The 14,078-nt window shown below is 37.3% G+C and overlaps 1 protein-coding gene across 1 annotated transcript in view; it reads left to right on the top strand.

Moving 5' to 3' along the window:
- Window positions 1-8,068: 8,068 nt before the first annotated feature.
- Window positions 8,069-14,078, top strand: part of LOC117419745 (voltage-dependent L-type calcium channel subunit alpha-1C-like) — a 342,930-nt gene continuing 336,920 nt past the window's right edge. Inside the window, exon 1 of the mRNA XM_058986425.1 lies at window positions 8,069-8,655. Coding sequence (XP_058842408.1) covers window positions 8,607-8,655 — 49 coding nt within the window. The 5' untranslated portion in view covers window positions 8,069-8,606. The remainder of the gene's footprint in view (window positions 8,656-14,078) is intronic.

Genomic DNA, 14,078 nt, shown 5'->3' with positions numbered 1-14,078 from the left:
GCTGAAACCCTGGACTGGATGCAGAACTACTGTGAGTGTCTATTATTATTATTATTATTATTTATTTCTTAGCAGACGCCCTTATCCAGGGCGACTTACAATTGTTACAACATATCACATTATACATTATTTCACATATATTACATTATTTTTACATACAATTACCCATTTATACAGTTGGGTTATTACTGGAGCAATCTAGGTAAAGTACCTTGCTCAAGGGTACAACAGCAGTGTCCCCCACTGGGGATTGAACCCACAACCCTCCGGTCAAGAGTCCAGAGCCCTAACCACTACTCCACACTGTCTACCCATTAAAAGTGTCTGAGGTGACCTTGCCCATCTTGCTACATTATTTCAGTAATGACATGTGAATGTGGCTCTTACTAGACTGCTGACGTGCTCTGGTATTAAGTTTGGCATGTGCTACTCTTGTCAGACTGGAATGCTCTGATCTCTGTCTATACACTGTATTTGACCAGAATCGCTGTCAGTGTTGATATGTTGGCAGATTTCATACAGAGAGGGGAATGTCCTTTGTTTGAACTCTTTTAGTCTGTTTTCTTTATAATACATTTCTGGATTCCCTCAGTGGCAGCCTGCCACCATTCTGAGGTACAAAAGAATCTGTTTCATCCAGAATCATGTGCAGAGGCACTGCCTAGCTCTCTATACAGGACCATACTTTACCATGCCATTTGAATTATGATTCTGTACTGACAAACTCCTACGTTTATCAAAATGTCACTACTGATGAAAGATTAGGAGAAATAAGCAGTTGAAAAGTGGAAAAAAACCTTCCTGTTCTCCTTATTGCATATAGTAAATGAGGACAGCTTCGTGAAACTGGGTAGACTGATGAACTGGGGAATACAATTTTAACTCTGTATCAAAGAGTGTGTTCATTTAGGAGGAGGCTGTGTGGTCCAGTGGTTAAAGAAAGAAGCTTGTAACCAGGAGGTCCCCGGTTCAAAACCCAGATCAGCTACTGATGCATAGTGTGACCCTGAGCAAATCACTTGTGCTCTGTCTTTTGGGTGAGACGTAGTTGTAAGTGACTCTGCAGCTGATGCATAGTTCACACACCCTAGTCTCTGTAAGTCGCCTTGGATAAAGGCGTCTGCTAAATAAACAAATAATAATAAAAAAATCTGTATGTCCATTTTCATAATTTCAATTGTTTTAATGGCATTTCTAGTTACCACCATGTTGCTATACAAATTGGGGGTGGAGGGCAAGTTATGGTCTTGGTAGATTTTTTAAAACTTGGCCCTATCACCACCTCATTGTAAGGCAGCACTTAACAGAATCACGGTAATGAGGAAGTTGTGATACATTTTCAAGCAGGAAAACAAATGCAGCTGTAGATATGATCATCTGATTGACAAGCAAACCTCACCAAAAGTCAAGCAGGCATTGGATAAGGAGTCGACATTCATGTCAACATGTAATCAGTGTCAGCTACCAATGCTAGTCAAGCAGTTGCAGTCTGCACCATGCTTTGAGTTTACCTCCTCCTCCCTAACCTTCACATCATTTTTAGCATCACTAGGGGGGTTGTCAGTCAAACTGTGCTGGCTGAGAGATGTCAATCAATCTTGAAAGGCAGCACCAAGAGCCCCGAAGGCCAAGGCTGAGCACCGAAACTAAGCAAGTATAAACACTGTGATACATGCTAAGCCAACTGCTTACATTTCAAATAGAGTTGAGGGTCAAGGGTGGTCTCTCATTACTGGTAATTGCTTCAGAGTCACATGTTACTGCTGTGTTGTTGAAAAAAGTGGTCTGCTGTACAGAGTTATAGGTATTTCAATAGCAGTTCAGCCAGAACTGCCTTGTCAATAGAGTGTAGTGTTGATTGTTGTCTCTAGAGGGCGATACTACCTTAGCAAACAAGCTCTTTTATTTAATCACATTTTCAAGCTCCATCACTGTATACAGCATCTCTCCCGTTCCTAGTACGGTCGCAAGTACATTTTGTTATGCTAAGATTTATTTCCAGACAGTATGATGTACATAAGCAGCAGTGTGGAGTAGTGGTTAGGGCTCTAGACTCTTGACCGGAGGGTCGTGGGTTCAATCCTAGGTGGGGGACACTGCTGCTGTACCCTTGAGCAAGGTACTTTACCTAGATTGCGCCAATAAAATAAAGAAATAATAAAAACTGTATAAATGGGTGTATGTAAAAAAAAAAAAAAAAAAAAAAATGTGATATGTGTATAATGTGCTATCTTGTAACAATTGTACATCACCCTGGATAAGAGCATTTGCTAAGAAATAAATAATAAGCTACTGGGAATTTAATACAAGCCTATAAGACTGCTCCGTGAAGAGGTGTGGCTGCCAATTCATTTTCTTAGCAAGCACTCACGTTTTGTTGTGCTGAAGATCATTTGGTTCTTTGCTTGCTTGTTATATGTCGATTTTTCTAATGCAAACATACACTGTCTGGCCACTTTATTAGGCACTGTACCATATATTGGGTTGGGCAATCACCGGCTTGACATGGCATGGCACAGACTCCACAAAGTGCTGGAAGGTGTCTTGAGGGATGTCCAGCCATTCATTATAATTAATTGGTGCAGAGATGTAGGCAGAGGATTGTGATGATGAATGTGTCATTCAAGTTAATCCCAGACATGCTCAATTGAATTGAGATCCTATGGCCTTGGTAGATGCCTGAAGTCTCTTCATGCTCCTCAAACCATTTGCTCACAATTCTGCCATGGTGGATGGGTCACCATCTGGTAACAAGTGCAAAATCGTGGGGTGGACTTGATCTGGAACAACATCATTTGCTTGGCCTTCGAGTGCAATGGAGTGACCCGGGGATGTACAATGGTCTGGCTCTAAGCTTGCATCCAAGACATCGAGGCCTGGATGTCTGCCAATTTTCCCACTAACAGGAACCTCCTGCTCCAGGAACCTGATGCTACGTAACCCTGTCTACACTGTATTGCAATCAACATCCCCTAAACTGACCTACTTCTGTTCTTTTGCTCCCGAAGTCCCGGCCTCCCAGCAACTCCGGGCCGTTCTGACACTCCTGGCTGGGTAAGCGCCTTCACAGGGGTCCGTAGCATTAGTTCCTGCAGGGCCGACGTTTCCTTCCTTGATGTAAACAAAACTCTCACCCAACGCCCGTCTGTGTGTCAATGGCATGAAAAATGTGATATTTCGAAATCTAACACGTGAGGTATTGTACTACTATTATGGCTTCCGGTAGACTTTAGTTCTCAATCCGAAAATTCTAGGTGGTGCAAAACTTTTGGCCAGAGCTGTAGTTCAGGGGACTGTAAATACAGGTTTTACTGTTTGTAAAATACTATCCAAACTAAAGGTGTATTTATATATTAGTAAGATGTATTATATGGTATCCTATTTTGTACTTAAAACCCCAAAGATGTTATAGTCACTTTGATGAGTCTGTGAGTAGAAGATTGTTTTAAATGCTGGATAATTTGTATTGCTAATTCTGACTCTTGGTCTTATAAAACTGCTCTCCTTTCAAATTAATTCAGGCTGTTGACATGTTCTCTGTTGAAGAAGCCATTTAAAAAAAGCAAGAACAGCATTAAAATGAAACAGAACTCGGTTTAAAATATTCGGTTCTGGGGGTAGGATGAAGACCAATAATTGTATATCCAATACTGGTACTATTATTTAGTATTGTAAAACAATTGATATTCTTCATGATCAGGAATCAATACACTATAACCCATACTATTACAACTAATAATAATAATAATAATAATAATAATAATAATGCTTCTTGATCATGCAGTATAGCAAATGTTTTAATGACAATCAACACACTCAAGATTTATTGTTTTGCTTGCTATGCTGACAAAACAAAATCTGCTGTGAGTAAATGCTTGGCTCCTCCCACCATAAAGTGGACCAATCCCAATAGCTCTGTTAATGACATGTGTAACCCAGTGTGAACAAACTCCACCCATCACTCAATCTTCTCTTTTTAAAATCGTCTACTGTACAGTATTTGTACTTGCCACTTCAGGTGACCTCAGATGTACCTAAAATTTCCTTTTGAGTTTTGAAATGCAGAAGGCTTTCTTGTTTTAGAAACAGTATTAAAATGGGACTTGTATTATGTGTTATTAAAATAATTGTAGCGAACAAAATAATTCCAAGAATCTTACCTTTTGTGCACTTCCATTCGTTTTATAGATCTCAAAGTGTCCAATTTTGAAAGAAACATGTGTATATGGTACTACACATGGTTAAAGAAATCTCTGTTTGCAAGCCGTGTTTTCAGTTAGTGTTGCACTTGCTTGGTCATTTCACCCTGCAGGTGCAATTGCCCCCTCCCTTTCAACTGATTCTTTCCTGTGAATAACCAATCAGCTGCTTCCCCTATTGACTGACATGCTTTTAGCCAGTAACATGCTTTGAACCAGAAGACACCACTGAGATGAAATGACAGAGGAAGTGCAAGCGTAAAAGATATCCTGAGAAAACAGCACAGAAACAAAGACCTTTCTTTAACCTAAAGTAGTACCAGATATCATGTTTTTAAATGAAAATACATGTGTGCTATAGAATGTGTTTCTTTAAAAACTGCACTTTTTAAATCTTTGTAGCTAACTGAGGTGCAAAACAATTGTTTTGTTATCACTTTAAGAAATAATGAAAATGAAAAAAAGACTTCTAGTCGAAACATTTGTCATTGAATTTTAGTTTATTTTAGTATTTCTTAATTCACTACTATTGAGTGTTGAATACTTATGGATGGTATTTAAAAAAGCAATTGATTATTATTATTATTATTATTATTATTATTATTATTATTATTATTATTATTATTATTATTATTATTATTATTATTCAGCAATGTTTCCAAAGGGGCAGAACACTAGATGGCGCTGTATCTGACCTCTATAAAGACACTTTGGCTGATCTAGCCTACAGCTATGGCCAAACGTTTTGCATCACGCTCAATTAACTAATTTTGCTTCATAACATCGAATGAAAACTGCTGAATAACGGCACTTTAACATATTGAATTACATACCGCTTTGTAGTTTTCCACATACTTAACGAAAAAAAAGTGAAAAATGTGACATTTCGAAATCTAACGTGATATATGGTACTATCATTATGGCTACCGGTAGACTTTTTGAGATATCATGTTGTAGTTTCTTGGGTTACATAATGCTAAATAAACTATATGTCCATATAGTTGTTTTTTTTTTTTTTTAAAAAGATGTCTTAATCCCTAATGCAAAACTTGGCTGTAGGTGTCATAGTTTATATCTATGACAGGCAACCAGTACTGAAGAGCAGCTCCTGAACTCAGGTGAAATTAGCTTGATACAGACTTAAAAAAATAATCATAATTAAGTATTTGATTAATTGCAATTAGAACCACTCAGAAAGATTGCTAACATTATGAAAAGGGTAATGATTTGATAATTGCAATATTAGAACTTTCTATTTCAATGATACTTGAACTTTCCCCCTGCCTGTCATTATAGAATGTAATGCAGTGTATACAGTATACTCTATGTACCCTAATTGATTATGTAGATATCCTGTGCATAATGTGTTTTATTGTAGTAATTATTGCTTGCTGTTGGAAAGCCATGTAATACTATGAAATGTCTCTTCTTATTTATGCTTTTCAAATACCATCTGATTAAAGAAACAAATAATGTGGATGCAAAAAAACAAAAAAAAACTTTACTTTCTGAAAGACCACGAAATAACAAAAGGGTGTAGAAGTAATGTAAATAAATAAATAAATAAATAACAGGATTGTCATAATTTTATTTAAAATGATAACTGGGGACAGTTGAGACAGTTGAAATTATAATATCTAAACATGGGCCTAAATATTACAATTTAAAGTTCCCAGTAACTTTAATCCCCAAAAGTAAATATTTAACCAATGCTGAAGAAATAAATAATTTGTTCAATATATAATTGTGTTAAATAAACTAATTAGCATAAATTGAGTTTCAGTAATGAAACCAGTTCAGGAGTTGCTATTCAGTTCCAGTTGCCTATGGGTCTATAGAAGTACCCATCTAGTGATGTTTCATCTCTAAAATGATATACCTGCAGCTACATTGTCAGTTTGTTTTTCATCCCAGTTGATGTATGCCAGGTTTGGCCCATTAACGTTCCAGGTGAATAACACAACTCAAGTGTCTGTGTCTCAGACTGCAAAACGTGTGGACTGGTGATCGGCAAACAGCACACTCCGATAGAAACTAACGCTGGCACTTGGGCTCTGCAAGCTGATTGGAGTTCTTGATACCTTAAGAGCCAAAGTGCCACAAAGCCAGCGAGTCTGAGTTCTCAAAACATGTCAGCGTCCAACAAAAAATTAGATTTTTTTTTTTCATTTTTTGATCTCCATTACTAATGCATTATTGGAAAAATAATTTGATATATGTAATAATATGGACAAAACGCAATTGTTAATTACTTTTTGGTTACCTAACTGTAATGTCATCTGGCTCTACCAATTAAATACTGTATTTCGTAGTAAGCGATCATTTTACATTGTATGCATTGTTATTTGCTTTTCCAGGCATATTTTCGGTTTTAAACGCACTGCTTAATGTTGTCTATGAACGCAGGTGTATGTGATCGAAGTTTTCACACCCAGTTCGATCTGTGTCACCTGTTCGCGAGGCGCTGCACGTGTCAAGAAATTCGTATTACGTTTTACCAGACGATAATATATCATATTGTAGCGAACCACGCAGGAAGGGGCTTATGACAGGCGGAGGTCTGACGCGATCCCGCTTTGAAGCATAGCGCCGATACCGCGGTACAAAAGAGCCGGAGCAGCTATCGGGTTATGTGTTCATTTTTAAAGTGCGCCAGCTACCAGCCCTGACCCCTACCCCCGCTATAATATATATTTACAGTAGCCTTTATTAATAGTGATAAAACTACAGCACATTTTTCTCAGACAGCTGTCTCCATGTAGGGAGGCATCCTAGTGCCAATTAAAAATCTCCTACTTTTTTTTTTTGTAGGGCTTTATATCTTTCATGTAGGACTTTAAAATCTGCTACTTAAAAAAAAAAGTCCTACGTAGGAGATATTAAGTTCTACCTAGAAGTTAAAAAGTCCCACGCTGGAGATAAAAAAAAAGTCCTATGTAGAGTGTTGTTTTAATTGGCACTAGGACGCTTCCCTTTTCCATGTGTGTTCGGTGGTTCCTCCAAGGTGTTAAATTTTCAAGGAAAGTGTTGAGGTGAGTCATTTTATACACAAATGAGTTTTTGCCCCATTCTTAAAAAAAAAAATCATTATTATTTTGAAGCTGACTGGAATGTAGGCCCACAGTACAGTAAACAACCGTGATGGGATAAATAAAAACAAAAATACTAATTCTAGTAAATAAGAATTCCAGGCCACACCAGTCGGGTTTCGTTTATTTCTATAACCGACAGTGTAAATGGCACGTTTGAAGCTGCTTATTATTTTATTATTATTATGAGCAAAACGTGCAGTTTAATAAAACGGAAAATTTTAGAAGACTTTTAGAAATGGCCTGGTAGTACACTTGTTTTAACTTGTTTGTGCGGTTTTCAGGTGATTTTTTTTTTCAGTCATTTACGTCTCCAATAAGACGTAAATAACCGATACAAAATATATATAGTAACACTAGTGGTGTTACTATATATATATATATATATATATATATATATATATATATATATATATATATATAAACAGCAGTGCCTCAGTAAGACAGTGATCCTGTGCGGTTCAGGTTTTTATACTGTAAATGATGATATGCACCAGCTGGGTTCAGTTTTCACCATTTCCCTTTGTGCCATATACCTGGCATGCAATATAATCCCCCGTCGCCCCCTCCCCCCCCGTCTCCATTCTCTCAACATCCTGATTTAATCCCTTTTTCTTAAGGGAGAGTGTGACTGCAACGCTGTGCAGGGTTTACTGTACTTCATTTTCTAGCGCAGTAACATCTGGAAACAGTCAGTAGTGTATTGGGAGGGGGGCTGGTCTTCAGTCTCTCTCCTCTCTCTCGCTCGCTCGCTCACTCTGTCTTAGTTCTACCAGCACACTAGTATCACTGCAGAGACGACCGAACTCCTATTGCTGGCGACTGACTGATATCCATGTTTTAATGATGGCTTGGAAAAAGGAGGGCTGATGAGACCCCACGAATTGTCACCCTTTTTTTGGACTCCCTTCGTGGAATCTATTAAAACGACAGATTTAACCCTCTGAGATAACCTTTATATATTATTTGTAATTATCTGTTGCTACCTACTACCGGCGTGGATTGTCTTCTTCAAACCCGTCACCACTACCGTTTATTTTTTATAATACTAGCTTGGTACAATTTATTAGCAGCAAGTGGTGCTGTGCTATATTTCTTGGGTAGGGCCCGGATGTTTCGAGGATGCACTGCTTTTTTTCCTTAGGAGGCAGTGGTAAGGAACCGTGTCTGGTGTTTGACTCAGTTATGGGGATCAGGTAATATTAACCACAATAGTACAGAGGAGGAGTATCTCAAGCTCTTTATTTTTTATTTTTTGTTTATTTTGTACAACACTCGCTTGTACACATTCAGCAACGAATACACTGGACTATTTTTTATGGTCAACGAAAGCAAGAAGATGTACATTCCAGAGGAAAACCATCAAGGTAAGATTTTAAAGTTTATTTTTTCCTCCGTTGGCAGCGGGAGCGCGCCCGTGGAAGAAGTGGGGTGGGGGTGGGGGTTATGCATATCAGAGCGTTCATTTTTGCTCTGTTAAAATAGTTAGGTACAGCTTAGCTGGTTGGGATATAAAAATTATACACAGGTTTGGCAAGTTTTTTTTTTTGTTACTGCAGACTTCTTCTGGTTAGTTTACCCTGGGCTAACGTGTTGTTTTAATATGAACCTGATATTCTCGATCGAGGAAAGTGTTTGACTGTAAATGCATGCAAAGAAACAAGTTAAATGTTTTTTTTTTTTTAAGTTGAAAAGACGCTTCTTTCACCCAAGCCTTTTCCTTGGCGATGTTATTTGTGGAACACTTGCTTATTTCTTGTCCAACAACAACAATATATTAACGTATAACGTGATATATATATATATATATATATATATATATATATATATATATATATATATATATATATATATATGCGGTTCGTCCTCCAAAAAATATACACATAAAAAGGGATTTGATATTTCAGCATATGTCAAATACTTTTTGTTTGTGAAGTTACAATTGTAGACTTTGCCAACAGTCTGATATCTTTTTCTGAAGGTTACAGTAGTTCCTCTTGTACAACCTAGACTCTTCTTCAGAGTAAACAGAAGTCAATTCCAGGAGCTTCATGCACATAAACACAAACCAGATTATACACGTCGTATACTTTTAACTGACAGTGTGTGTGTGTTTTCGCTCTCTGAACAGTACAGTATTTATTTCGATGAAAAATATTATGTCTTCTCAACCCACGCTGTTTGAGACGCAATGTCGGAAACAGACTCAACTCGGATTCTGCGGACCTCGTTTCCATGTTCAAGTTTAAAAACGTGTTATATATATATATATATATATATATATATATATATATATATATATATATATATATATATAGTTTTTCCCTAAAAATTAAACGTAATAGATTAAGATTTGTAAATGATCAGCTCATTTTGCGGGCTTTACAGATTAACACCAGGGTTGAAGAAATAAGAAATATATATTACTGGCCAATGGAAAGGTGGAAACTATGAAGTTAAGAATAAAAAAAGAACCGTTTCTGGTGCCGCCCGTGTTCTAGTAATAAAAATCCAGGCCACAATCAAGAGCCTGTCGGTATTATTATCCACAGATTTGCGTCCTTGCTGTTCCTAAACTGGTACGCAGTACTTTACACGGGAAATGGTACAATCCCGATTTCCAAGACTGAAGATGTAGCGTTTGTGAATATTAAGTGTAATCTGTCTTCGCTTCATTGCGTACAGTTTAACAATACATTGATGTTCCACACCCTTGGTCCACCGTTTTCACATACTTTTACCATGTTTATGGGCACACACTTCCACCAAAACTATATAGGGTGCAAATAATATAGGAAATAATAATGTAAACTGCGTACTAAAATGTTTTAATTATTGGAATACCATTGCTTACTAATAATAATAATAATAATAATAATAATAATAATAATAATAATAATGGGGGTGAGGGACAGTATTTATATAGTCAGGCAAGTGTAACTATTTGTATCATTAAGGATTTTGAGATCTTTTGACTTTATACTTAGGACTAGAACGCAGTCTCGGTGATGATTTTTGATTGCTCTTGTTCTAATGCGGTTGCAACAGCTGTTATTTGCATAGGAGGTGGTAAGAATCAAAATGATTACTACTGTACTCTGGCTGCACAGATTCCCATTATATTAAACCACAGCTGTTTTTTTTTTTTTTTTTTAAAGCATTCTCTTTAACAATCAGGCTATTTAGTTGCAGGTGATCATCAGTGGATTTTGTTGGTAAGCCACAGGTGTTGCACACAGACAGCAGTGAAATTAATATAATTAAAGTTTTATGATCTTACGTGCCCTTTATAGAAATGCACTACAGTTGTGTTCCACAAGGCTGCGCCATACTGTTGTGTGAGACGCACGTTTAAAACGTCAACGTTCATGACAGCTTTGAGAAGCATACACTATTGTGGATGGGTACCATACCACCATGTACTGTGCACCTGTGGGCTATTATGGTTGTTATTTTGAAAGGCACCTTGTTTTTTAATTAGCAGAACTCTGCTCTATGTAGACCTATGTTCTGTGACGATTTATTGAATATAGTTTTAATTTGTAACTATTTGGTTTCAGTACAGTATTCTTGATTTAAAATATTCTTCAGTTAAACACGTGTGACAGCACCAGCAGGGTTATTGCCCAGAAGTACCCTTAAAGATCAGGAGGGCCGCTGTTTCTGTGAATTATTTACATGCATCTGCACTACACCCAGTCTTCTTTAACATTGCATAGATTAAACTGTACTGTATACTGTATATATCATTAAATATAATTCTTAAAAAGTCTATTTTTGACATAGAATTTAACCTGATGTATTTCTGTTTGTTTACAATGTATTTTGAATAATCAATTAAATACTGAATAATAACATGGTTGCTTTATTCCAGTTTATATTAACATATAATTATACATGTTAACTATAGTATAAAAAAAAACAAAAAAACTAATAGATATTTAAGATTCTGTTGGGCAAAATATGGAAAAAATGTTTATACAAATATATACTCATTAATACTGTGGCTCGTTGAGGCCACACACACACACACACACACACACACACACACACACACACACACACACACACACACACACACACACATATATTCAAAGTTACATTTTTCAAAAAAAGTTCTATATATACACATACCTTTAAAGATATCTGTCTACAGTGTCAATCATACTGTCTGCATCACAGTGGTCTTTTCCATTTATCAGTAATGAAAATCTTCATTGTTCAATGCTAAAGTTGTAATTATTTGCATACTGCTTGTTCTTTTAATTGTGTTTGGAGCTCACATTGGAGGTGGGCATGTTTTCATTGTTCTGTTTTAAGTCTATCTGGGATCTCAAAACAATATTAAGAGCCAAAATAATCCCTTTGCTTACAATGCGTTTACAAGCCTGCCTCCTGGTTTTCTTTGTAGACATTGTAGAGCCGGGGTCCAACCCTGGCCCTGGAGAGCTACTGGGTCTTCTGGTTTTCATTTCAACTGAGCTCTCAGTTACTTAATTGCACCAATTATTCGCTTAGTTAGTCAAGATGAACTGTGTTCCAGACCTTTAGCCATTGATGACGTAAAGCCATCTATTAAACCTGCAGGACTGAGGCTCTCCAGGACCAGGGTTGAGACCCCTGCTGTAGAGTAAGAGGCTCTACAGCTTTTAGATGGGAAGGTCTTAAAAGCAGGCCACAGCCTGCTGAATAGGAACCTGGATATCAGGGTTGTTGGCTCTGCATTGTTTTTTACCCTTTGTATTTATACTATTTTTTAATGGTTTTATGTTGAATAAATACTGATTTAATTACGTAGGATTTTAACAGTTGTGGGTAGCATATTGATGTCCCCAGAAATATTTGTATTGGCAGCTTTATTCATAACAGTATTTGCAAAGTGCTTTTTACTTTTTTTCTAAGCTTATGTCTAGTTGGGAGGATGGGGAACATTAACACGTTCAGTGCCAGATTCTTTTAAGCTCTGACCATATTAATGATACAGACCACTCGCTCTCTGATTCTCGCAATCATGGAACAAGTTCCATTACAGATGGTGTCCAGTAGAAATTAACCTTTTCACTGCCACATTGTTTTTTAACCTCTGGATAAATCAGTTTTTCACATTTCCACTTCACAGCATGTTTACAAACAATTCAATCTGATCTGACACCCCTAGATTATGCAATCAGGGACAGTTTTTTTTTGTTCACAAAAACTCAAATTTCAATTTTTTATTGATGTATTTGAGAACAATTAATTAATCATCTAAATAATGATGACCTAAATAATACAGCATCAACGGGCATTGAAATCTAGTGATTGCCATTCAGTTCATTCACAGTCACATGTTTAATGGTGATCTTGCATTATTTAGGTCAAGTGACTAGGGTATTATATGGCTTATCTGGCTCCCTATCTTGTGTTTCTTAATTTGTCAACGCCCCTATCAGCTGGGCTCTCTCTCTGGACCTGGACACCAGAGGTTCCAGACAATATCAGAGATCAAGATGAACTTCTTTCAAACCCAGTATCTCAGAATTTACTTTGGTGGTTTGCAGGGGTGTAACGATTCATAGCTTAACAAGGCTTTTTTTTTACATGACGTATCGTAATAAAGGTTTGTATCGTGAGTACAAAAGCACATTGCAGTTCACCAAATAGTTCTTGAGTGAAGCACAAGTGTGTGTTCTAGTCTAGCTGGTATGAACACATCCTCCCTGTCTCATTGGTCACCTCATTAAATTACCATTTGATCTTATTATGCATCATACAAATATCCAATCAGGACCATCAAATGCATCGTGATAACTGTAGTATATTGTGATAAGTATGGTAATCATGATATTAGTGTGTCGTTGCCCCCTTAGTGGCTGAAGAGAATTGGAGTTGTGGAAAGGCAGGGATGGGATGGGGCTCCTCAATAAACTCCACATTATCATTCATTTCCGCTCCAAGTATCTCACTAACATTTTTGCTTTATGGCTTTAAACTGATGGGGACAAACCACTTTTAAGATCTTTGTGGTCCCTGTGCACATTAATTTAAGAGAAAAGATATATGTAGGTTTCAGAGAAGGTAGAACTGCAGAGTACAAAAATGAAGGTTGATAAGAAGAAAAAATATTTAAAAAATAAAATATAAATAATGTACACAAAAAGTTTAAATGATTAAAAAATCATTTATTTCAGGATGTTTCGGGCAAAAGCCCTTCTTCAGCTGTGTATATAGTTGTTAAAGAAACAATAGTCCAGAACTACAAAAGCATTTCCTAGTGCAATGGAATCTGGCTCTTTTAGAGCAGAGAGAGCATGCTCGCTCTGGAGCCCTGAACTACAAAAGCATTTCCTAGTGCAATGGAACCTGGCTCTTTTAGAGCAGAGAGAGCGTGCTCGCTCTGGAGCCCTGAACTACAAAAGCATTTCCTAGTGCAATGGAACCTGGCTCTTTTAGAGCAGAGAGAGCATGCTCGCTCTGGAGCCCTGAACTACAAAAGCATTTCCTAGTGCAATGGAACCTGGCTCTTTTAGAGCAGAGAGAGCATGCTCGCTCTGGAGCCCTGAACTACAAAAGCATTTCCTAGTGCAATGGAACCTGGCTGTTTAAGAGCAGAGAGAGCATGCGTGCTCTGGAGCCCTGACAGCACAGGCTTGCGTTCCATCCCTAGCTTAGGGAAATTCAATACTCATTGGAGCAGTAGTACATGGCTTTATACTAGGGTGTGGCAATGTGCCCCGCCCCTGTGTGCATTTGTGTGTTATATGTTGTATGTTGTGTGTGTTAATGTTGGTGTATTGTAGTTGGTACACGG

The sequence above is a fragment of the Acipenser ruthenus genome, chromosome 14 (genome assembly GCF_902713425.1).
Source record: "Acipenser ruthenus chromosome 14, fAciRut3.2 maternal haplotype, whole genome shotgun sequence".
Classification (NCBI taxonomy): domain Eukaryota; kingdom Metazoa; phylum Chordata; class Actinopteri; order Acipenseriformes; family Acipenseridae; genus Acipenser; species Acipenser ruthenus.
Note: the sequence above shows the minus strand (reverse complement) of the source record. Positions and strands in the feature narration are given on the sequence as shown.